General features: G+C 45.6%; 8 protein-coding genes across 8 annotated transcripts; 2 read left to right on the top strand and 6 right to left on the bottom strand.

Moving 5' to 3' along the window:
* Window positions 1-1785: 1785 nt before the first annotated feature.
* On the bottom strand, window positions 1786-2989 carry FOMMEDRAFT_161946 (uncharacterized protein; the record flags this gene model as incomplete). Its single annotated transcript, XM_007271420.1, has 7 exons — window positions 1786-1934; window positions 2002-2171; window positions 2222-2313; window positions 2426-2485; window positions 2564-2633; window positions 2771-2823; window positions 2879-2989. The coding sequence occupies 7 exons, from the start codon at window positions 2987-2989 to the stop codon at window positions 1786-1788; spliced, it is 705 nt and encodes a 234-aa protein (XP_007271482.1).
* A 1103-nt stretch (window positions 2990-4092) lies between these two features.
* On the bottom strand, window positions 4093-5326 carry FOMMEDRAFT_171146 (uncharacterized protein; the record flags this gene model as incomplete). Its single annotated transcript, XM_007271419.1, has 6 exons — window positions 4093-4235; window positions 4280-4390; window positions 4690-4740; window positions 4795-4964; window positions 5015-5151; window positions 5216-5326. The coding sequence occupies 6 exons, from the start codon at window positions 5324-5326 to the stop codon at window positions 4093-4095; spliced, it is 723 nt and encodes a 240-aa protein (XP_007271481.1).
* Window positions 5327-5431: 105 nt separating this feature from the next.
* Window positions 5432-6148, top strand: FOMMEDRAFT_171145 (uncharacterized protein; the record flags this gene model as incomplete). Its single annotated transcript, XM_007271418.1, has 3 exons — window positions 5432-5583; window positions 5635-5795; window positions 5850-6148. The coding sequence occupies 3 exons, from the start codon at window positions 5432-5434 to the stop codon at window positions 5954-5956; spliced, it is 420 nt and encodes a 139-aa protein (XP_007271480.1). The 3' UTR covers window positions 5957-6148.
* Window positions 6149-6947: 799 nt separating this feature from the next.
* Window positions 6948-8365, bottom strand: FOMMEDRAFT_149254 (alpha/beta-hydrolase; the record flags this gene model as incomplete). Its single annotated transcript, XM_007271417.1, has 7 exons — window positions 6948-6994; window positions 7069-7269; window positions 7349-7501; window positions 7574-7709; window positions 7819-7907; window positions 7969-8038; window positions 8108-8365. The coding sequence occupies 7 exons, from the start codon at window positions 8363-8365 to the stop codon at window positions 6948-6950; spliced, it is 954 nt and encodes a 317-aa protein (XP_007271479.1).
* A 1788-nt stretch (window positions 8366-10153) lies between these two features.
* FOMMEDRAFT_31962 (uncharacterized protein) lies at window positions 10154-12300 on the bottom strand (the record flags this gene model as incomplete). Its single annotated transcript, XM_007271368.1, has 7 exons — window positions 10154-10763; window positions 10788-11163; window positions 11264-11451; window positions 11506-11737; window positions 11804-11830; window positions 11885-12062; window positions 12112-12300. 7 exons carry the CDS (start codon window positions 12298-12300, stop codon window positions 10154-10156), a joined length of 1800 nt encoding a protein of 599 aa, XP_007271430.1.
* A 1795-nt stretch (window positions 12301-14095) lies between these two features.
* Window positions 14096-15665, bottom strand: FOMMEDRAFT_114389 (asparaginyl-tRNA synthetase; the record flags this gene model as incomplete). Its single annotated transcript, XM_007271416.1, has 4 exons — window positions 15454-15665; window positions 15275-15392; window positions 15088-15225; window positions 14096-15034 (listed from the first exon to the last, which is right to left on the bottom strand). Exons 1-4 carry the CDS (start codon window positions 15657-15659, stop codon window positions 14096-14098), a joined length of 1401 nt encoding a protein of 466 aa, XP_007271478.1. The 5' UTR covers window positions 15660-15665.
* Window positions 15666-15973: 308 nt separating this feature from the next.
* Window positions 15974-18227, bottom strand: FOMMEDRAFT_114387 (uncharacterized protein; the record flags this gene model as incomplete). The annotated part of the gene is made up of 13 exons (XM_007271415.1): window positions 15974-16102; window positions 16175-16285; window positions 16354-16424; window positions 16477-16509; window positions 16572-16642; window positions 16706-16721; window positions 16772-16847; window positions 16905-16952; window positions 17002-17582; window positions 17641-17735; window positions 17784-18019; window positions 18077-18131; window positions 18184-18227. The coding sequence occupies 13 exons, from the start codon at window positions 18225-18227 to the stop codon at window positions 16061-16063; spliced, it is 1479 nt and encodes a 492-aa protein (XP_007271477.1). The 3' UTR covers window positions 15974-16060.
* Window positions 18228-18957: 730 nt separating this feature from the next.
* FOMMEDRAFT_114383 (WD40 repeat-like protein) lies at window positions 18958-22277 on the top strand. The gene is made up of 11 exons (XM_007271414.1): window positions 18958-19149; window positions 19203-19379; window positions 19428-19496; window positions 19547-19756; window positions 19810-20095; window positions 20153-20369; window positions 20428-20529; window positions 20579-20690; window positions 20792-21635; window positions 21690-21965; window positions 22022-22277. Exons 2-10 carry the CDS (start codon window positions 19317-19319, stop codon window positions 21713-21715), a joined length of 1929 nt encoding a protein of 642 aa, XP_007271476.1. The 5' UTR covers window positions 18958-19149; window positions 19203-19316; the 3' UTR covers window positions 21716-21965; window positions 22022-22277.
* Window positions 22278-23659: the final 1382 nt, after the last annotated feature.

Here is a 23659-nt window from a genome sequence, read left to right as displayed (position 1 = left end):
CAGCTTTGTCTACAGCCTGAATCAACTTGTTCACGCTCCAGATCTCAACCTGTATGCACTACTCACACTCACTACACGCTGTCGCAGTACGTCCACCTTTTATCTCCTATTGTCACTTGCTAACTACTCTAAACCTGTCTAACAGGCACAGCCTCAACCTCCACAACCTGCTCGACCTCATCCCACACGCACACGCAATTTGACTCACAGGTCCCGAGTGACGACCAAACGTGGTGACGAAGACTACATCAAACGGCCTGAGGATGCGTTCATCCTTTTCCAACACGAATCCCACTCACAGAATAATGAGGCAGAGGCAGCTGGTGGTGTAGAGGTTGGGACCGTAGAAATAGCATATTATTTCCTATTTTTGTATTCTATAATTTAAATATAATTATATTTGATTAATTATTTGATATAAATTGTATAGTAAGCAAAAGAAAGCTATTCAAACACTTGTAATGACTTGTAAGCATTATAAGCCGATATTATACTGTCACAAATTAATAAGTATGTTTTAACCTTGTAATTTAGGCAGTATATTATAATCACTTGTATAACTTGACAATTTATAAAATTATATTGGAAATTGCCAAGTTTTAAAAGTATTTTTTCTTGCTTATTTAACATTGTACTTTCCTTGCTTAACCCCCCAGGAAGATTATAAGTAATTGGACAAATTTTATAAAATATATAAAATATACAAGATTACAAGCAAGTATAATACTTAAGACTTTTTCGTGATGCTCTACGAAGGTTTACTTGCTATCCGCCGTAATGGTAATTGGGAAGGGGGAACAAGTTAAGTTATTGCTACTTTGAGGTTGATTGTTGAATCACCGTCCTACTCTCCTTCCACTTGAACTGTTCCATGTCTCGGGATAATGACCGTGTGATTAAACAATTAGTTAGTACTTCAATAGTCAATCCTCCTACTCTTACGTCGGCGTCTCTTCGATTCCTGTCTCTTTACGCCTCAATGATGTGATGTTCGCCTCGGCCAGGGCCCAAGGGTACAACCTTCTTCCAATTGACCACTATTACCATTGTAAGATGAAGGCCATGCTCGATGACAAGCCATACGACTCAGAAGATTAATTAATATTGTGGCAAACGTGTTGCATTATGCATAAATTGGACAAACTCAAAGCGAAGAAGTGTCACATCTTCGGCAACCGTTGTACATCTACGCTGTATGTTCTACCTGCTCTAGGACTCATTGATAGATTGAGTTTCTTTTAGTAGAAGCACCCATTGCGTTTCGTTTCGAATGACTACAGTTGGGAAGTATCATTAAAATATTCACCTATTGAAGCGATTTTCTCTTACCGTTTTCCTTTTCTGATCGCTTATTCTCACGCTAAACTCAAATTCACCTATGTGGTCCCTGTATTCACATCGAGCCCAATCAATTATCAGACGGAAGAGAATAAAGGACAGTGCCGTTCCCCGTGGAACGCGTGTAGAGTATGCCGACGATAGGGACGTCGGACTCGTGTCTGCCGTGATATACGCGGGACAGGTGTGTGCATCTTTTGGTTCCTAATGTTGATTGATGCTGGTTTATAATCGTATGGGCTGTAATCTGAGACAACATACGCTAGACCTCCGTTCTAGAAGTAGGGACCTAGTCACTGGAATGTCCATTGAGGCTTCATTAAACTACTAATGCTGAATTCATATTAGACAACATATACTGTAGTACTACCAAAGTTACAGAATTACTGAGACATGGAACAGTTCAAATTGGATGACGAGACGAGACGAGACGAATGGTCAAGCACGTCAAGTAGTAGTAGCAGTGTGCCAACGCCCAAAGATAGACTCTGCAGCCTCATTTCCTAATCGTCCTCGTAACAAACAAATCTTCGCAGACGATTCATAAGGACACGGTGGCTCCCACCTCGGGGGAGCCCGTAAGCCCTCAATATATGCTGGAGGTCCGGCACTGGAAGGAAATCAGGTCACTGCACAACTACAATGCAAAAATACAACGCTCACTTGTGAGCGCTAAGAATTGTATTCTCGTTTCGGGGAAGTGTACGCCGTTTGGTAGAACCAGAGGCTGGAAGTCAGAGCGCGGCAGTGGCTTCAAGTGTGGTTCCTCGGCAGGGTCACCACCCCAAGCAAAGGCGCGTAAATTCTGCTCTCGTGCACGATAGGCAAGCGTGCTTAAATTTTAATTAGCCATGTTGACAAAGAGAGGGAAAGACTGGCATACTTGTATATCATGTCTATGCTGACGTTCGGATTGTTTAAAAGATTTTGCATGATGGCACGCAAGTTATTTGCAGCCACAGTGATTTGTGCTGCCTGAACGCCAATGTAGTCTATTTGATTCAACAAATTCTCTTGTGGTTGAGCCATTAGCAAGGTAAGGCAGAGTTACGTTCCTGGAAGGACAGAGGGTGACAATGAGACGCACAGTGGCACCCGTCGACTCGTCGACGACGAAGGAGGCGGTCTCACCAATCCAGAGTCCAGACTGAAATCGAATTCCACAATCACATGCAATTGTCCAGATGGGTGACAAAAGTCCCTGTGATTTGTGACAGACGCGTACTGAGTACCTACGTGCATGTGACTGTGGGATGACTGCCTCCTTCGTCAACGAGTGCTTATCTAATATCTTGCTGATGGCTCAACCACAAGAGAATTTGTCGAATCAAATAGGCAACATTAGCGTTCAGGCAGCAGAAATCACTGTGGCTGCAAATAACATGCGAGCAATACTGTATAATCTGGCAGCCAACGAGAGTGAAGAGCTCACCGTGGATCTGTTTTACGAGTATGCCAATCTCTCCCTTTGTCTGTTACCCACAGCTAATTAGCAGTTCAGAGTGTTGATGAGGCGTGCGCGAAAGCAGAACACTCATACTTTTGGTTGGGGGAGAGACGATTCCCGTTTGAGGCCGCTGCCACTCCCTAACCTCCAGCCTCTGGTATTGCCAAATCGCGTACAGTTCCCCCGAACAATGGCGGAATTCATGGGGCTGACAAGTGAGTATCGTACTTTTGAATTGCATGTTGTGCAGTGACCTGATTTCCTCCAAGGTCAGAACTTTCGAGATATATTGCAGGCTTACGAGCTTCCCCAGGATGGAAATGATATTATCCTGATGCATCGGTTGGAAAATTTTATTTGCAACGGGGAAGAATAATGACAGTTAGGAAATGAGGCTGTGGCGTCTATCTTTGAGTGTCTGGTGCGCCGCTACTGCTTAGTGTACTTGATCATACTTATTGTCTTCCACTTGAACTGTTTCAAATCTCAGGATCAAAGTCTGTAGTTTCGTTACTTTAGTGAATTCACAGTACTTGTTGTATATTAAATGATTGTGCATTAATAGTTTGATAAAGTCATGATGTACATTTTAACTGCTGATCCACGCATGTACAGTCGACGCTAATCCGCGCAGTTGACGCCAATCCACGAGAGGGTAATCACGATACAGTTTCCCAGCCGGAATATCACTACGTGGCATTGAGTGAGACGCACATTGGGTACGTGCTTTGCAAAGTATGTTAAAGTCTGGGGATCGTTAAGAAATAGGTTGGAAAGTGCTGGTGCAGTGCACCGCTGTGACTCGGGTACAACCAGCTTAAGGTTATGCTGCTTGCGTCCATCAGGAATTTGAAGGTAACGAAAGATCAAAATACCAAACCATTATGTTTCAATTCTCTTCTGGAATGACACCACAGCTATGTAACTAGGTATATTTAAGACGATTGAATGATGATTGAGTCACCTAAAAAACTGATCGCAGATAAAAACAGAGTAACGTGTCAAATCGTTTTACAGTTTAGAACAATTGTGTTGATTCGTTACATCTGAGAGTTAAGTCACAAGTTTCTCCCAGAGAGACGTCGTCTTCTTTTGAAATACTGTATCATGTTGAACCCATTCAAATCTAATCAGTTCCTTGAGCAAGACAAGCGGCCCAATTGACGGGACTTACCGATGGGGAGTTGCCCAAGTGCTTCACTGTCTATCCCGGTAACGCGATCAAGGAAACGTGCAACAGCATCGTTGACTTCTTGTGCATGTGTCCAACTCAGGAAGTGCGGTACACCAGGAATGATAACCAACTCTCACTGTGCATTCGGCAACGAGTCGTAGAGATCATATGCCACAGACAGCGGATACGGTACGTCCGCCTTTATTCGAATCGAATGTACGCAGGCATTGTCTTTGTAAATTCGGACGCCACATAGGAAATACGGAGGTAATGGACCTACCCTTATGAATGATGAGAACGGGACAGGAAATAGAAGCGACTTGTCCCGGAGGAGCGGGATTCTGGCGAAAGCGAAGAGAATATCTTATTGATGATTTTTCGGTTTGACGGACGGAAGTTTGAAGTGGCTACCCATTCCTCGATGATGGCATCTGTTGAATAAGGTGTCAGAACGCGTGGCACAGCGACAATAATCGGCTTCGGAAGCGAAAAGGCACAGACCTGCTCCAGTCTCTTCACCAAAATAGATATAATGCAATCCCATATTAGACAACATATACTGTAGTACTACCAAAGTTACAGAATTACTGAGACATGGAACAATTCAATTGGATGACAAGACGAGACGAATGGTCAAGCATGTCGAACAAAGATAGACTCTGCAGCCTCATTTCCTAATCTTCCGCGTAACAAATAAATCTTTTCAGACGATTCATAAGGACAAGGGTACTTCCACCTCGGGGGAGCCCGTAAGCCCTCAATATATTTTGGAAGTCTGCTCCTGGAAGGAAATCAGGTCACTGCACAACATACGATGTAAAAATACAACGCTCACTTGTGAGCTCTAAGAATTGTTCTACAGTTTGGGGGAAATTAGTACTGTTCGGTAGAGCCAGAGGCTGGAGGTCAGAGTGAGGCAGTGGCTTCAATTGTGGTTGCTCGGCAGGGTCACCACTCCAAGTAAAGGCGCGTAAATTCTGCTCTCGTGCACGATAGGCAAGCACACTTTAATTTTAATTAGCCATGTTGACAAAGAAGGGGAAAGGCTGGCATACTCGTATATGATATCGACGGTGACGTTCGGATTGTTTATAAGATTTTGCAAGGCAGTATGCATGTCGTTTGCAGCCGTAGTGATTTCTGCTGCCCAAACAACAAAGTGACCTATTTGATTCAATAAATTTGCTTGCTGCTGAGCCATTAGCATAGGTCAGAGTTTTGTTGCTGGAAGGATAGAGGGTGACGATGAGACTCACAGTGGCACTCGTTGACGAGTCGACGACGACGAAGGCGGTCTCATCAGTGACCAGTCCAGATTGAAATCGAATTTGACAATCACATGCGATTGTGTGAGTGACCATCGTCATATTTGTGACTTGTGACGCATCATGTGACTGTGGGATTCGATTTCAGTCTGGCATCCTTTGTCGTCGACTCGCCACTGTGAGTCTCATCGTCACTGACCTATGCTAATGGCTCAGCAGCAAGCAAATTTGTTGAATCAAATACACAACATTGCAGAACAAGGAGCAAGACTCTCCACGATTGCAATTAACATGCAAACAATTCTGCAGAATCTGGCAGCCGACGATGGCGAAGAGCTCACTGTGGAGCTGATTTACGAGTATGTCAGTCTCTCCCTCTGTCTGTTACCCATAGCTAATTAGAAGTTCAGGACATTGATGAAGTATGCGCGAGAGCAGAATACTCGTGCCTTTGCTTGGGGGGGAGACGATGCCCGCTTGAGGCCGCTGCCACTCCCTAACCTCCAGCCTCTGGCGCTGCCAAATGGTGCAAATTTCCCCCGAACAACTGGAGAGTTCACGGGGTTGGCAAGTGAGCATTGTAATTTTGCATTGCATGTTGTGCAGTGACCTGATTTCCTTCAAGGTCAGAACTTTCGAAATTTACTGCAGGCTTACGAGCTTCCCCAGGATGGGGTGGACAAATCCCTGATGCATCGGTTGCAACAGTTTATTTGTAATCAGGGAGAGTAATGATGAGCAGGAGATGAGGCTGTGGGGTTATCTTTGAGTGTCCGGCATGCCGTTCGTTACTGCTTTGCGTACTTGATCATTCTTATTGTCTTCCACTTGAACTGTTTCAAATTTTGGGATCAAACTCTGTAGTTTCGTTACTTTAGTGAATTCACAGTACTTGTTGTATATTAAATGATTGCTCATTAATAGTTTAATAAAGTCATGATGTACATTTTAGCAGCTGAGCCATGCATGTACAAGTCAACGCTAATCCGTGCAGTTGACGCCAATTCACGAGAGGGTAATCACGATACAGTTTGCCAGCCGGAATATCACTACGTGGCATTGAGTGAGACGCACATTGGGTACGTGCTTCGCAAAGTATGTTAAGGTCTGAGGATTGTTAAGAAATAGGTTGGAAAGTGCTGGTGCAGTGCACTGCTGTGACTCGGGTACAACCAGCAAAAGGTCTTGCTGCTTGCATCCCATCGGGAGCTTGAAGGTAAGAAAAGATCAAATACCGAACCATTAGGTTTCAATTCTCTTCCGGAACAACACCGCAGTTATTTAAAAGTGCCTAGGTACTATGTTTAGGACGATTGAATGACGATGAGCAACTGACGACAGACGTATTTCGGAATTGAACATTTGCGCACCAATTGTCAGCTTTCTAGACAAACACAATCTTAAGAATAAACAGGGAATATAGTAATGCGAGGGGAAATTTGCATATTGGATGGAATTACGGTCGTCGAACTTGTGTCACAGTACTTTCTGTCATGTAGCTAGGGCCCAAACAATATGAATAATGCGTGCATTTTCCTGGGATATAGTGACATTCCAGTGACTTAATTATACACTGCTAATCGGCGCATTTGCATAGCAAGCAGAAAATGCTATGAGGTAAAGCCAGTCCAAGAAGGTAATGTATATTACCAAAAACCGGAGCAACGTGTCAAATCGTTTTACAGTTTAGAACAATTGTGTTAATTCGTTTACATCCGACGAGTTAAGTCACAAGTTTCTTCCAGAGAGACGCCTTCTTCTTTTGAAATACTGTATAATATTCACCGCATTCCAATCCAATTAGTTACTTGGTCAGGAGAAGTAGCCGAACTGACGAGACTTACTGATAGGAAGTTGCCCGATGGCCTCACTATCTATGCCGGTAATGCGATCAAGGAAACGTACAACAACATCGTTGACGTCCTGCGCATGTGTCCAACTCAGGAAGTGAGGTGCACCTGGAATGATAACCAATTCTCGCTGTGCATTCGGCAACGAGTCGTAGAGATCATACGCCACAGACGGCGGATACGGTACGTCCGCCTCTATTCGCATCGAATGTATGCAGGAATTTTATTTTGTAAATTCGGATGCCATACAGGAATACGGAGGTAATGAACCTACCTCCATGAATGATGAGAACGGGACAGGAAATAGAAGCGACTTGGTCCGGGGGGAGCGGGATTCTGTCCAGAAGCGAAGAGAATATCTTATTGATGAGTTTTCGGTTTGACGGACGGAAGTTTGAAGTGGCCACCCATTCCTCGATGATGGCATCTGTTGAATAAGGTGTCAGAACGCGTGGCATAGCGACAGTAGTCGGCCTGGGAAACGAAAAAAAGTACAAACCTGCTCCAGTCTCCTCTCCGAAATAGATATAATGCAGTCCGTATACCACATCAGACGCCAGCCTGTCGTTCCCATCATCGTCATAGTCTAAACACGCGTCTCGCAGGAGGCGGAACTGTTCTTTATTTTCTTCCGTCTGATTGGTTCGACATGGACACAGTTGTCAGTCGTCGGACCGAATAGGAGAATTACCGTTCAATGTAAGAAGGGGCAACTAGAAAAGAAAGGTGGGGAGATGAACACACCTCGACAGGCGGATGCTTTCCACATGAAATGATACTTTCGACCAACTGCGGTCGCAATGCATACATCCGAAACGCAATGGAAGCTCCAACTATGGAACACTATTCGTTCGGCGAATTCTAGAGCGCCACACATGTACAATCCAGACGTACGACTGTTCCCAAAGATATGGCACTTCTTCACTTGGAGTTTGTCTAAGGCATGCAGTAAGTCCGCTGCAATCTTCCACGAGACATGGTGTTCAGTATGACGACAGATGCAAATCACGGGCAGGCGATATATATCACGTACCATCATAAAGTCGTACGGCTTATCGTCTAGCACGGCCTTCGTCTTGCCATGGTAATGATGGTCAATCGCGAGGAGATTGTATCCCCGTGCAAGTCGAGCGTCGCGCCATTGAGGTGCAAAGAAATAGGAATCAAAAAGACGTGGATGTAATAGCAGAAGTATTGGCTTGTTGGAATCCAAATATGGGTGATCCTGATCAGGGCAACTTGGAATGAGGTAGTGGAGAGTGACAGCGTCGGAGACTTTGAGGAAAGGCATTGTAGGGTAGGATAGCTTGTTCGTCTAGGGAGGGAAAAGATGAAGATGGAGTGGGAGAGAGAAGAGAGAAGTGCATAGCAGTTAAATTGTATTCCAAAGGGGCGAAGACGTGTCAATTGCGGCTCGGTCTGGTTACACGAATAAGATATCGTTGCCGGGTTGAGCAACTGATTTAAAGAACCACGGAGTTCCATACGATCTGATTGGAGGCTATCGTTCTTCGATGTCCTTGACACAAGCGCAGCTTGGCAAATCAGAGTGGAGGATGTCGATCCCTAGAAACGAGCAACGGAAGAAAGGGGTTCGTGAATAAAAAGAGGCCAAGTTGGAGCAAACGATTAGAAAGTAGGGAATGGAAGTCTCGAACCAAGCACGGGAATCCAAAATTAACTCGGATCCTTTCTACACAATGAACAACAGGTCTCAGTGACGTCTGGTGGCGGTACGACGATTGGGTCAGTGCCAGGATCAAACACTGAGTACTTGCTGATAGATACAATGATTGGAAGATGGATCAGAAGCCGTAGAGCACTTAGAATTTCAAGCAACTGTTCTTGTAGCAAAACGAGAAGATCGCAAGTCGGAGTGTCGGTCTTCGAGCTGATGTCAAAAGTTGGTCATTCCGCTCCGGCCAACCGGACGTATCCCTAGGAACAACGGACCAATAGAAAGAATGCTTGTCTTGCCCAATGAACGCACAGACGGCGTCGTCCAATGACATATTTCCATGTAGATGGTTAGACTGGTGCCTTTGGTGCCACCGCGATGCATTGCAACTCTAGTATCGTGCCTTGCATTAAGGGCTGTCGGATACTCCTGGCCTAGGAAAACCGCAACAATCCCCTTGTTATTGCGGAACAGTGACGCATGTGGTGTAGGGAGTAAGGGCACATTAGTTTCTCAACCCATAGGGGATGTGGGACTGACTCTGTGTTATACATTCTCTTCGGCAAATGATGTATTTCGAAATAAAAACAGACATGAACAAGCAGCTTTGAAATGTTTGAACCCAAAGTTGTGCCTGACTGGAAAGTCGTCATTCGAACCTATCTCAGGTACATTAGAACTTGCTGGAGTGCCCTGTGTGTAGATAACAGCGGGAGATTGAAGATCAGACGTCAAACTGCGGCAGGATTTGCTGTACCTAGATTCTCATGTTCTGAAGTAGTCGAGGAACATGAAGATGGCCTACTCGGCGAAATAATTCTACAAAGTTTAATCTATCCGATTTCTGTGAGAGAAAACCGATGAGGTGCAGTGGCACACCTTGTAGTTGGACAAAACGCAGAAAGGTGTGATTAATATTTGGGTCACTGGGTGTGCGTCACCCTCGAGTTCCGCACGTGTTATTAATTACGTATCAGGGTGTGTGCCAGGAGGTCCAGAACATCATTTGCCCGCACTCGACCCTCGACCAGGCCCAGCGTTCGGGATTCACGAGATTTGCATCAGGAATCAGGAGAGATCATTGAAGCACTGCTTTTGTGTGTGCATTGGAGCGGACGAGGAGGTGAAGCTGTGATGCCATGATGGTCGTTCCTGCCGATGTGCCATACCAGTCGCTATGAGTGAAAATGGGATTCCTAGAATGGGATTCCTAGAATAGGAAGGCATATGCAGCAATAGGTAGGAACGTCATGCAATACCTTAGCATATCTAGACTCGGCCTTACGATAACGTACAGTACTAATAGTCGGAACAATGCTTCTGCCCATATAATTAAAAATCAGACAAAATAGAGACGAGATAATCCCAGGGGGTTTTTCTCGGACTCATAGAATGCAAATGCTAATCTACCCATCGAATCAGATGCCAGCCTCTTGAATCCTCACTACTTCTTGGGTCCAGTTCACTCTCCGACTCTGCATCGCTTTCTGAATCTGGACGCAAGCCCTTCCAATGAAATTTGCCCTTCCCGAGAACACTAAACCATGCACGAGGCCTGTACCGACTTTCCTTGTCTTCGATGCGTGTGAGGACTGAGCGATGCACCTCTATCCACCACGCGCCTTCGACGTCCTCTTTCGATCGACGCGTGTCTTCTGTCTCCTTTGGTGTCGAATTCCAAGCATCTCCATATATCTTGCGCCCCTTTCCAAGGTTGAACCGTGTCTCGTACTGACTTCGCTGGCCACCTTGCGAGTTCTGTAGACGGAAGATGATTGGCCATAACTCAAGTATCCACCAGAACCATCTCATAGATAGCTGATCATGAATCGGAGATAATGCATCTTGTCGTTCTTCGTCCTGTTCTGTTCCATTTTCGTCTATGGTACATGCATCACTTTTCCTGCTGTCATTAGGTCGCTGCTTGTAAGAGTCCTCGAAGGAACATGTACTTCCTTTGTTGTCAACACAGTGTTGCCCTTCGAGGTCGCCTTGTTTGGGGTGACGTTGTCTACGAGGAATGTTGTGAACACACCTTGAGTACCTAATGAGGTTGAACAGGCGTATGGCTGGCCAAAACAATGCTGCGAATATATAGCCAATTAATTTGCAGAGAAAGAACCCCTGAATTGCTTTGATGAGCGACTGTGCGTCGTCTGCAGCTTTCACTTGTTTCTCCTGTCGAAGTTTATCCTCTGGGCGAAATGGTACAGAGCGAAATCCGATTTCCGCAAGCATCTTCTTATCAAATATGATACCTGTGTCCATGCGAAAGCATTCTCGGATCATCCATCGCAGAGGAATGCGCGCCAGAGAGTTACGTGTCGTGTGAGGAACAGAGCCTCCCCCAACATCAGAGTGGCAACCTGCAAACCAGACCTCCCGGCTCCGTGCATGGAGAACTGGGTCCTCTAGGGATGAATTTTCAAGGGCGCAGCCGCTCACAGCTTTGTTTTGAGAAGCCAAGTAAGTCAATAGTACGGTCAATATTCAGAACAAGATACAACTCACGTGGTTCTCCAGTTCCGAAGTCACTCCTTGACAAAGTACCGTCATCCGTAAGTTTAAAGTTTGGAATAAACTTTGCACGCCGTTCATCTAATGCAAGTGCTTGCCGAAAAACACGAAGACCTTTCCCATTCAAGGGCTTGTCGAAAGGCAGCTCTTTTCCAGATATTCCAATTGATGCAACTGTGTCCCTGAAAAGACAAAGTTCATTTAAATACTCTGTCTTCTGAAAATTTGAGACGTACCAGACACCAAGAAAGTCAATCTCAACAGGTAGTGAGAATGCTTTCTTATATCTGGCACATTCTTCAAAACCCCCGTTAATATCACTGCCCATGAAGACCTTCCAGGCAAACGGAATTTGTGCATGATTGTCGGGTGGTAATAAGCCAACCTTCTGAATAAAACCATAGAGTACACGGGCTGTATATGCTCCCCTTGAGAATCCAAAAAGCGAAACTTTATCCCCAGCTTTATCTAAGTCAAATATAGATCACATAAATACTCTTACTTTTACACAGTTGATTGAATAAAATAACTTACAGTTTTGCATTAAAAATCGATATGCGTCTGCCAGCAGAAGCATCAGTCGAACTCGCAGGAGAATTTAACTAGTCATTCAACCTTCAACATGATCCTCGAGATTCCAGCCAATAGCCGCATCGGCCAACATTGACGCCAGAACTACTGGCTTGGTGACAAAGGTAGATTTGGTATATGTCCCTATTCCTGTCTGGTAATAGACTAATTGACGCTTGTCATCCTTGCGAAGACATTTGAAGAATTCAAGGACATTCGAGTTCTAATAATATACTTGTTAATTGCTTCACGAGAGATAATGTGACTCTTACATCGTAACTGAACTGGTTGCTAGTTCCGTCAAGGCACAGGACAAGCCTGCGGGCCTTATCCTTGTTTGCCCCAGGTTTTTCCTCGTTTGTTCCAGGATCTGACTCTTTCAATTGAGCAGGGACCCAATCTCTATGCGGAAATAGCACATTAGCTTCAGGCTCTGCTTGGCGTTTGGAAACGGATGTCATAACGTGTAAGAGATCAGGATGCTTGTACGAAATAGTCAGCGTATGCTAAGGCAATAAGAGAAAGTCCAAGTGTAGTGGTGACTCTGGTGAGGGGACTGTCCTTGCGTGTTGTATAGTGATTTATATACGGTAATACTACAGACGGGCATGCCATCTTACATCTATTTAGACACGTGTCGGGGACAGTGCATTGTAATATTCCTTGATGACTTCGTCCCCTCCTCGTCAAGTCCTACGTACGATTCATTTCGTAAAGAGTCGTTTTGTGCAGAGCAGCTAGACACATCGTGTTGCGCCTCCAGACCACCTAAAATAACTCTGCCTCGTGCCGTGCACGCTGTGGAGGTAAACTTGCATGTCTAATAAGTCAAAAGGAATAGAAGAGCGGGTATAATGCAAACAGAAGGGAAATTCTGACGCCCTATCGATGAAAACAAGCAGGATTGTCTGGAAAAGACCGCGGTTTGAATGCTCTGCCTCATGCATGATATTGACTTGGTTCTACGCTGATGGGCGCCTATCACTGACAGACCACTACCCTGTTTGAAGAGAACAACACGGGTCAGACCCTATACCAACATAGAGTTACGCGTTACCTTGTACACCGAGCCTCCTCCAACATCAGTAGCAGCAGGCAAACAGGCCTTCTGACTAGCCGAGAGCGAAACAGAACCATTCATTCATCATTTGACTCCAATGGGCGTCCAAATCTTGTCTGGCCTCATTGAGTTACGCCACGAAGCCGCTCTTCCAGCAATTAATTGACGTACAAGAGTTGCAACCCACCAAACCTGGCTTCGTTCGGCATGGTTCTCAGTTCGCCCAAAGTTTCGGGTAAACTTGCGCAGCGCTCGACTGGAACAAGCGCATGCAGGAAAACACGAGCGCTGTTATCCACCGAAGCGTGTTTGCATGGTATTTCTTTGCCAGCTACAACGAGGCCGGCAGCAGCGTCTATGGACGATACAACTCAGTGAGATGTCTATTAATTTCACAGGGAGTGTGGACGACACACCAAAGGCGAACAAATCCGCCTCAACACTCAATAAGGATACTCATTAATATTTGGTCCACCTTGTAAGCTGCCTTTCTCATTGCGGCACTTAAACACGCTCCAAACGAGAGGAATTTGCGTGTGGTTCTCAGCCGGAAAAGGCTGACTTTATGAATGAGGCTTTGAAGAGCTGGGGAAAACATTTGGACGTAAATATACCTTTTACTTCTAGAAGAAAAAATAGACTTACCAAGTCACTAAGTTTACTTCCAGGCCTTCAATGGGCAAGAAGGTGCTGCATGTATTCTCGGCTTCGTGTTACTCCCAGTCAGTCCCATCATCACAGGAAGCAGAGGCCTGTACTCCCTTCAGAAACAAGTCAGTATACTCAAAGCCTGCAATGTAACAATCATACAGTCCGGAAATGAGACTCTAGAACCATGCGACGTCAGCAATTTTTGCGACGAAAGAGAATTTATCAAGTTACAGCGCCAGGCCTCGGGTACTCATGCTGAGAGTTACGGCGGCACTGGCTTAGCGTCAACCTCACAGACTGAAATGAATGTCAGGGAATAGTATCCCCAGTAATTCCAGATTGTCCCACCTCGTCCTAATTGTTCCAGTAATAGAGAAGCAGAGTCATCTCGCCGACTGGTCCACATTGCTCCTGTCAAGTACCGTAAGAAAAGCCAAGCCAACCATCCAAACCTCTTCTGTTCGTTCTTCTATTTTTAATTTAACTTTGACGACATGAGCCTGTGGTAGAAAATTCAGTTTGGCGCGCAAAGGAGAAAAGTCGCTCTATAACAGCATCCTAGTTGCCCAACGAGGCATTGCAATACATTCCCGAACATTTGGTATACCCGATACGGCACTAACAAGCCTCTCGAAACCGAGTCCAAATCCACCATGTGGAGCGCCTCCGTACTTGCGTAATTCCCTATACCATCCGTATTCCTCTTTTTCAAGCAGACCGTGACACTGCAACGCCGCATCCAAAAAGTCCAGCCGTTCCTCTCGTAATGACCCTCCCACAAGCTCGCCAATTCCGGGAACAAGCAAATCAAAACAAGCCACCGTCCTCCCGTCATCATTCATGCGCATATAGGACGGTTTCAACGAGGCAGGATAATCTGTGACGAAGACAGGAGAGCCAGCCTTCTCTGCCAGCCATTTCTCGTGTTCACTTTGCAGACCGTTACACCATTCTGGGGGAAATACGAAGAGCGGCGGATCAGCAGCATAAGCAACATGCAATTTCTCGATAGCGTCCGAGTAAGTCATGTGAGTCCATCGCTTGTCCAATGCGAAAGTGTCTAGTACACGAGACTCGAGTGCAGGATCCTCATATCTCTCTTCGGCAACGACCGCGCGAACAGCGTACTTAACCATGTCTTCTACGACAGCACACAGTTCCGCAACTTTCACAACGAAGGCCCATTCTGCCTCTAGCATCCAGAACTCTGCGAGATGTCGGTTCGTCTGCGAGCGTTCTGCACGGAAGGTCGGTGAAAGTGTGTATACGCGAGATCGTGCGTGAGCAAGAGCTTCTAAGTGAAGTTGCGAAGAGACCGTCAAATAAGCCTCTTTTTTGAAGAAGTGCTTTGACTCTATCTCATCCGTTCCTGTAGTGTGTTCTGACGAGGATGTTGTAGGGGCGGAAACGAGAAACGTTTCACCAGCACCTTCACAATCGCTGGACGTTATGATAGGCGTGTGAACATGCATGAAGCCTTCTTTCTGGCACAACTTGCTTAGTCTCGGCTGTATGCAAAAATATGGAATGTACTGACTTCAAAATAAGAATGCGTCGACCGTGTTAGGCAGTCTCGAACTCGTAGCATTTCACCAATCTTGTCTGTTCGTGCACGTAAATGGCATTGGTCACGTAAATAGTCCACAGAGAGCGTTTGCTTTTGTATAGGATAAGCCTGCAGAAAGTTAGGAGCGCTTCGAGAAGGTCGCTCGTCAGAGGCTCACATCCGGATCACACTTTCCGACGATTTTCGCGGTTTCTACACGAAACTCTCTGTCTTGACCTGCACCAGGACTTTCAACGAGCGTTCCACGCAGTTTCACACTACATCCATTACTTAATCTGGATATGATTCGACACATTAGTAGGCAGCTTTTTGACATGACCGGGTACGCGAACTCACCCCTCAGGTACGACATCCTTCCTGAAAACCGCCTGCAGTCCTTTACTTGAGCTCCCATCGCTGACAACAGCGAAGGATACATTCTTCTGCCGTCGAACAGATTTTATCCAACCACAGATCTCTGTCTGAGAAATTGACCGGTTCGATGTAGCCGAGAGCAGCTGTCGTATTGTTGGAGGAAAGCTACGACGCAGTGAGTTCAGCATACTATATGGATGGATTGACTCATTGAGACTCAATTTGAGAGACAGGAGAGAAAGACTCAGCTCGTGACCGCGAGGAGGATAACGTGACGCTAATTACATAATCTCTTACTGGTCAGTCTCAGTCTGGCCACTGGTCTAGCAGAGAGCATTTAGCAGAATTTCTGAAAGACCTCAATTTTGCAGTAGCGTGGTCAATCTTGTTTGTGGAGATTTCTCAATCGCCGCCGAGCATCTGTTGCCTATGCGAACTCGCTTTAGGTTTAGAAAGTAAATTTTATTTGCGTGATCCATATTTCTCAAAATTTTTATTCAAAAAACAAGTCCCTTCCGTCCTCCAAAAACATTCGAATAGGTCAAAGACATGTCATTATACAAAAGCTCAAGATCTCAAATTGATTTCGCTAAAGCCTGGCCAGTATCGGCTGCCAATCTACTTTCTCTACCTGCAATACCAAAGTTACGAAGGTACGCATGATAAGTCGGGCTCACAACAGAGATAGTCATTATTTGCTTACCATTTCAGGGACGAGCTCACTGAGTTTCGTAGCACCTAGTAACCGCATACCACGGATGATCTCTGACTCGAAAATGCGAACTAGATGCTCTACACCCTCTTCGCCGTATGCCTGTTATCACATAGAAAACATCACGACTCTTAGATGAGTTGATAAGAACTAGCGGAGCAAACACGTACACTTAGAGCGTAGAGGAACGGTCGACCGATCCCGACGGCTTTCGCACCGAGGCAAAGAGCTTTAATTACGTCTAACACGAGCCTGTCAGCTTCTGAGGCTGGGAAGTGGCGGGAGACACTGACCCGTTCCGCGTCGCACTCCTCCATCCATGTATACTGTTTTAAAATAATTATAACAATTAGTTGGCAAAAGTAGGAAGTGGCATTCGTCTGCGTACCTTCAAGTTTGGAGAACACATCAGGTCGTTCTTTACGAAGCCGATACAGGACTTCTATGGAAGGCATCGAGCTTAATGGCAACATTCAATTGAAATCAGATGGATGTTTTGTTGATCGTTTGATTAAAACGTACTATTCGAGCTGACGGCCTACAAATCGTTGAACAAGGAGTTCAATTTTACATGACAGAAGTACGTACCTCCATGATTTGAGATTAGTATTCCGTCTACACCAGCTTCAGCAGCTAGTACTGCATCCTCAACACATTGTATTCCCTGTGTTAAATGACTGTAAGGCTCAAAATGGTGATAAAATGAAAGCAGAACGCTTTCCTTCAGTACGATAGGTAGTTTGGTCACGCTCCTTAACCAAGCGATGGTCTACCAATCCAAGGTCAGACAACAAGATGGAGGACCCGAGAGTCAGTACCTTCTCCCACGACATGTCCGCATCGCTTCCGCCGGCTAGCCTCGCCACTGGAGACATGTTTTCCTTCTCTGAATCTGTGTCGGGATCCAGTGGAATTTCTGGACTACCTTCGTTCTGAGCTGCGAGTCGCTTCGCCTCTCTCTCCTGGCCTGCGAGTTCGAACGGAGCACGTATATCTTTTTCGCGGTTTCCCAAAACAGGTGCATCAACGGTCAAGAAGATCGCATTGTAACCAAGACTTTCTGCATCGCGTACTCGATCTATCGCATGTTCACCCGCAATCTTGTATAGCTGAAAGAATAGTGGCTGCGACTTGTCTATGCGTGCCTGATCTATTTCTGCATAGGAAAGTGAAGCGGAGGAAGAGACCATTTGAATAATTCCCGTCCTCCCACAACCGCGGGTTATCGACGCTTCGCCGGCCGGATTACCCAACTTTACCGCTCCAGTGGCAGAGACAAATATAGGGATCGGAGAGCGAAACCCTAATATCGACGTTGAAGGGTCGCAGTTAGATATAGGTCTAAGAACCCTCGCATGGAAGAAAAACCGCGAGAATGCGCGAATATTTTCCTCGTGAGCTAGTTCATTACATGTCAAAGGCGCTGCTAATGCGGAGCATCGGACTGATACACTTACTGACACCATCGTCTCCTGCAGATGAGAAAAACGCCCAGGCTTTATACGAAAGGATTTTCTTCGCAATTGCCTCCATCTCGAGAGCGTTTAGTACTCTAAACCAACTTCAATAACCTATCAAAGGAGTAAACAATTCTTATCACCTGCTCAACGGAGGTTTCTCCTTCCTCGCCAACTCCACGCGCAATTCATCTTGAGTCTTTTTCCTCTGTTGATATGCTTCACTTATTATGCGAGCCGAGCCTTCGTCAATTGGTCCGAGATGCTTTTCAGGAGGAAGAAACTTCGTGAGCGCGTCAGGCGGGTGGATAGGCTCAAATGCCTCTGTTGCATCCTTGCCAGCGTATTTGAGAATGATCTTTGCTCCTCCTGGGTGGTCCTACAATCATCATCATTAATACTCCCTACTTGCCAATCAGGCTTAGTTATCCCGTACTGGTAAAAACTCGGTCACGTCATAGACATGGTTATGGATAATGACCCAGCACGACCTGTATTCCGTGGTTACGTGTGGTAATGCCTGGATTCACTATAAAGACTTACTTGGCAGAGTTGTGTTGTGAAACCTCCTGCAGGGATAGTGCCATGCTCGTCCTGCTTGTAGAGAACAAAGGCTGGAGTCTGGTGACCAGTCATCAAGAACGAAGTGTGAGTGTGCAGACGGGTAGAAGAAGCCATTTGTCAACACGTCCGGACCGTTGCCCCGTCTCACTTGAGAAACGGCATCGATGAGCCGAGGAGTTTCATTTACCATGATGATGTACTTTAGAGAAGGGTAGATAATGAAAGAATTTTTGGCAGCTATATTAATAAGTCTAAGCAAGAATTGATTGCTGAAGCCTGATGCACTGATACAGCAATAGACTTTCACGAGAGCTGAGCTGAGTCAGCTGACATGACCTGGCAGTCATTTGTCATATTCCTTGTTACGTGAACGAACTACATTGCTGCTTGAGCGCATAAGTCACTCAACTATTATTGAGCGTCCTGCTTCCAATGTGATATTAATTAGATTTACATACTATTTCTGCGTGATAATTCGCCGGTTGGCGATTTGCGAAGTGAAAAGGGAGACTAAGTCACTAAAATTTCAAGTGGGTAATTGACCAATGCTGATGTAATAATCAGTAGATTCCTTTCGGCAACTCGTTACTCGGGTTCTTGCACAGAGCGTTCATCTACCCAAGGATGTGAATTGTGATGCGCTGACGGGGACATCCTGCTTTTCAGTGTAAAGCATTCTTCGCCCTCATGAGCAATGCGAGTTCGGACTCAGATTCGAGCGATGAATTCACTTGTACAAACCCCCTAGAGACTGTCCAGCCCGAGATACTTGCCCAGCTAAAACACCTTGACCTATCTTCGCACATTGTCTTCAAAGAAAGGAACTTCGTCGGTGGAGGTGGCTATGGTGATATTTTCAAAGGACGTTGTAGCTTCCCTGAGCGAGGTAAAGTAAGGGTGGCAATTAAACGATTACGGTTTTATTTGAAGGAAGATATCAAATCTGTACGTGGCCTGATTACAACCCTCACCCAGCGTTAACAGACTTTTTGTGATAGCTCTTCGAGAAGGAGATCTATGTTTGGTCTAAGCTAAAGCATGATAACATCTTGCCGCTGCTAGGCTTTGCATTTGCCAACGAATACAGATACCCGCTGCTCATCTCGGAATGGATGGATAGAGGATCGGCATGGTCATATGTAAAGGCACACTTACAATGCGACATTATGCATTTAGTGCGTCAACCGTTGCTCTACCATGTATTAATTTAAAGGTAGGCACAGGTCATTGGAATTGCTCAAGGCCTCGCCTATCTTCACGCCAAAGGCGTAGTGCATTCCGACATCAAATCGGTAGTTTTGTCTGTTTTATTATCTTTTTCTGCATCGTTGAAAGAGTTTAGGATAATGTTTTAGTCTCGAACACCGGAGACGCATTACTGTGTGACTTCGGATGTGCCCGAATGATGAGCGCGACGCGAAGCTTGGTCAATTTCAGCAGCGGCATCCGAGGAACATCTCGGTATTTGGCATGTGAGCTCCTTGCTCTTTCCGGGCAGTCGACGGGTCACACCAAGCAGACCGACATCTGGGCCTTTGGAATGGCTGTCTTCGTGAGTTAGTTCATCTACGTTAAGATAACACCGACGTTGACGCTTAACCAAAGGAGTTACTCACGCGGCAACGACCGTTCGCAGACCTATCTGACTCACAAGCGATAGCTGCCATAGCTCGAAATGAATTACCTGTACTTCCACCTGTATCCGAATATTGGGCTTCTAGAGGAAAAGAGGTATTGCAAGATCTTTGGGATGTGTGTCTGGATTGCTGGGAACGCAATCCCGCAGATCGCCCAGACATGAATTCAATCCTCCAGAAATTGACGAGGATGAAGGACGCACGCAATCCGGCGAGAAAGAACGCAGATGCCAACCCCGATCTTCATGTTGCAGGTATACTTTATCCAACGCCACATACCTATGCATTTGTCTTACTATTAACACTGTCAGAACCAGAGGCTCGACGTATAGACTCATCAGCAGCACCTATCCCTCATTTTCCATCTGCATACCGTCCTGTCCTAGTCAGATCTTTTGTCGATGATGTGCTACCTGAGGATGCACCTTCTGAACAGAAGACAAGAAGCTCCGGCTGGTCTGTCGTTTTCAATCCTCGATTAAAACGGACCCTCAACGTGTACTCCGAATGCGAGCTGAAGCTTGAAGGGTACGTGGTCTATTTTTCCTGAAAAAGATGACTTGGCACTGATTTGGACCTCGTCCAGGCCCGTAAGCTGCGTGAGATTCTCTACAGATGGCAGGCTCCTTGCAACGTATTGCGGAAACATCATTCGAATATATGAAACACGAACGCGGAAGAAAATTTGGTACGTCCGTCAAAGAAAGCGAGGACCACGCGTTTAATGGGAACCGCAGTATCTTATTTACTGGAAATATGGGCTCGAGGAATGTCTCGCATGCTAAAGCTCTGCGATTTAGCCCCGATTCAAAATATCTGGCTCTGGGAATGCCGGGAAACGCGATTAAGGTGAGTAGCCGTTCATTTGCTCAGAGTTAAACGCCGTGTGTGCCAAAACCATCTAAACGCGACCGTCTCATTTTCTTCCATCGATGGCTGGTTTACACTAGATATGGGATATAGCGACGAAAAAAGTCAAGCACCTTTTTCAAGGCCATCAGCGGCAGGTAACCTCAGTCGTGTTCTCCGGTGATGGTAAATCCCTTGTTTCTGGATCAGCTGATGGCACGTTACGCGTGTGGGAGTTAGATACGGGACCAAAGAAGGTCCTTCATATAAAGGAGCCACCGGAGGTGGATACGAGGATCAACGATGTCGCGATCTCTCCCGATGGCCATCTTATCGCTGCCGGGTCCGTGGATTCCGTTGTACGCATATGGGAGACGCAAAGTGGAAATCTTGTTGAGCGTTTAAAAGGCCATCGTGATGCCGTATCATGCGTGGCATTCTCAGCTGACGGTAAGAATCTGTTCAGTGGGAGTTCCGATAAGGCGGTGAAGGTTTGGGACATTGGTGCTCTTGGAACTGGTCCTGTTCGGCGACTCCCACTTCCTCCCTCGTGCAAGCCGACAGGCAAACGGGGAGGTACAAATGCAAATTTACCCTCGCGTCCGAAGCGCGAACTACCTGCTCCTCCTGTGGAAAAACCTCCACCAGGAACGATTGTAGGTAGCGACGTTATGGCTGAACTCGCTCGAGAACGCGGAGAACGAGGAAGCGTTAATACACTGAACTTTGTTGGTCATAATGACTCTATACTGTACATCACAGAGAGCCGAGATGGCCAATGGTTTGCAAGTGGATCAAAGGATCATAGTGTGTACCTCTTCGAGAAGAGCACCATGAAGGCCCAGTTCATGCTACAGGGTCAAAGGAGCACTGTCCTCTCAGCGGATTTCAGTCAGACTGGCGAGTTGTTTGCAACTGGTTGCGTTGATACATACGTGCGGATATGTAAGTGCTACCTATTTCAACTTGAAACGACTTGTTTATTGTCATGTATGGTAGGGAATTACGAGCGGATTGCAACGTGAAATGTATTCTATATTTAATTGGTAATTATTTTGTTTGCCAAAGTATTATTTTAGGTGTTTCGTTCCATATGAGGTCAATCTACGAGCAATATAGACATTCGGCCTATACGCAACTGACTGTCCAACCTTGTATTTCTCACTCAACTTTGGCTCAAGCACGTCCAAAACAATAACGCTTTGGGAATATCTTTCCGGCCGGGCCTACCGTTCCTTCTACGACCACAGGGTTGCGACTACCCTACCACATGCAGTGAGTAGCAAGCATTGTTTGGCATTATGTGACTGTGGTCGAGCTCTGCGTCAAAGCGTAGGACATCCATGCAAGCATGACAGCTTTAGAACACAGTTCTAAGCGACTTCCTTTCGAGACTTGGTTGTAACATTACCTGCACGGGGATAGATCCACATAATCTACGTGAGACGCAGCGTCTGCAACATATAGGTAACCTCGGAAGAAGAATTCGCCATCACGAGAAGCAGAAAAATGAAAGCAACTACCGGCCACGCATCCCGACGTAGCACCACCTACCAACGATGTTTGAATGGTGTGGGCCCAGCCTCAGGATAGCTCCGCATTTGCCACAACTTTGGCAGCGTCGCTCACCACCTCCGCTAAACCCGGTTCAATGGCCAATGCGCATGTCCACTGGTGTATACATAAGCCCTAATTTTTAAGGTTTCTGATAATTCACAAAAGACATTATCTCCCATCTCATATTGATAACTCACGCCTACATCACAAACTCCACACCACCAATACTCGACGCAGTTACATCCACAGCCACCCATACATTCATCATGAAGACTACTCCTAACAAAAACCTGCATTATAATCATCATTGTGGGTATAAAGGTTGTAAAGGCTTCATCCTTGGCCCAGGGTTGGGGTGTAGCAAAGATTGCGAAGGATACAAAAGTTGCGACTCGAAGTATTCCTGTAAGAATAAGGTACTTAGGATCGGCGGAAGGGGAATTTGTCCCCAGTGTCAGAGAAGGGGTGAGTAGCTATGATTCTTGAGGAAATAGTCCAACTCAGAGTTCGGCCATCTGGTCCAAACGGCCAAGGGCGAGCTGTCTTGAGGATCTGTTACTGAAATTTCCTTATAGAGGTCGTAGAATACAACGAAAAAAAGAGTAAGATGAAGGAAGCAAATCGTTGATACAATCGGGAGCTGGAAGCACAGTTACATACGTGTATAGAATTCTTTGTGTACTACGTGTTGATGGGTTTGATTCTTGATTCACAAAGGGGATGAAGGTGATAGTAGAGCGATTTATAGACTTCAATTTGCAATGGATATTATGCCAGGCATCATGCACCACCGACACGTAAGAAAGTTGATAACAAGAGGTATACCTAGTGGATTGTCCAGTCCAATCCATATTTTGTGAAATTAAAAGGAGCTGGGTTAACATGAAGCTATATGCAACTGATATTTAATACAATTCACTTGCACTAATGTTGAAGGAATGGACAAAGGAATCACTGCCTATAATAAAACTAATTCACAGTCCCAGATGGTGTAGTACTGCATGTCCAAAATGAAATTATTATAAAACAATCAGAAACATTTACTGAACACCATAATCGTCTGTAGGAATAACGGAATCGTTACCATAGCCAGAGGTAGTCATTTCACTGTACATATTTTAATGGTCCAACTCATTGGATTTCAGAAGAGTTGAAAGCATAACTTACATGGGCAAATGAACTCAATAGAAAGTATGCTGGCTATTAGAATTAAAAGCAGACTGGTTTCTAAACGGATTGAAGTTTTCTGTCGGTTGATTTAAGGGCACAACTTGATTTGGCTAGGAAAGTGAATGAAGAATGAGCTAGATCATATAATATATGGGAAAGTTAGTCAAACTGACTATTGGCATGCAATGACTTACTGCCTTTTTCATAAGTATTGTCACACTTGATGATTCATCATTTTTGTT

This window comes from Fomitiporia mediterranea, assembly GCF_000271605.1.
Source record: "Fomitiporia mediterranea MF3/22 unplaced genomic scaffold FOMMEscaffold_17, whole genome shotgun sequence".
In the NCBI taxonomy this organism is placed as follows: Eukaryota; Fungi; Basidiomycota; class Agaricomycetes; order Hymenochaetales; family Hymenochaetaceae; genus Fomitiporia; species Fomitiporia mediterranea.
This window is presented reverse-complemented; position numbering and strand designations above follow the sequence as displayed.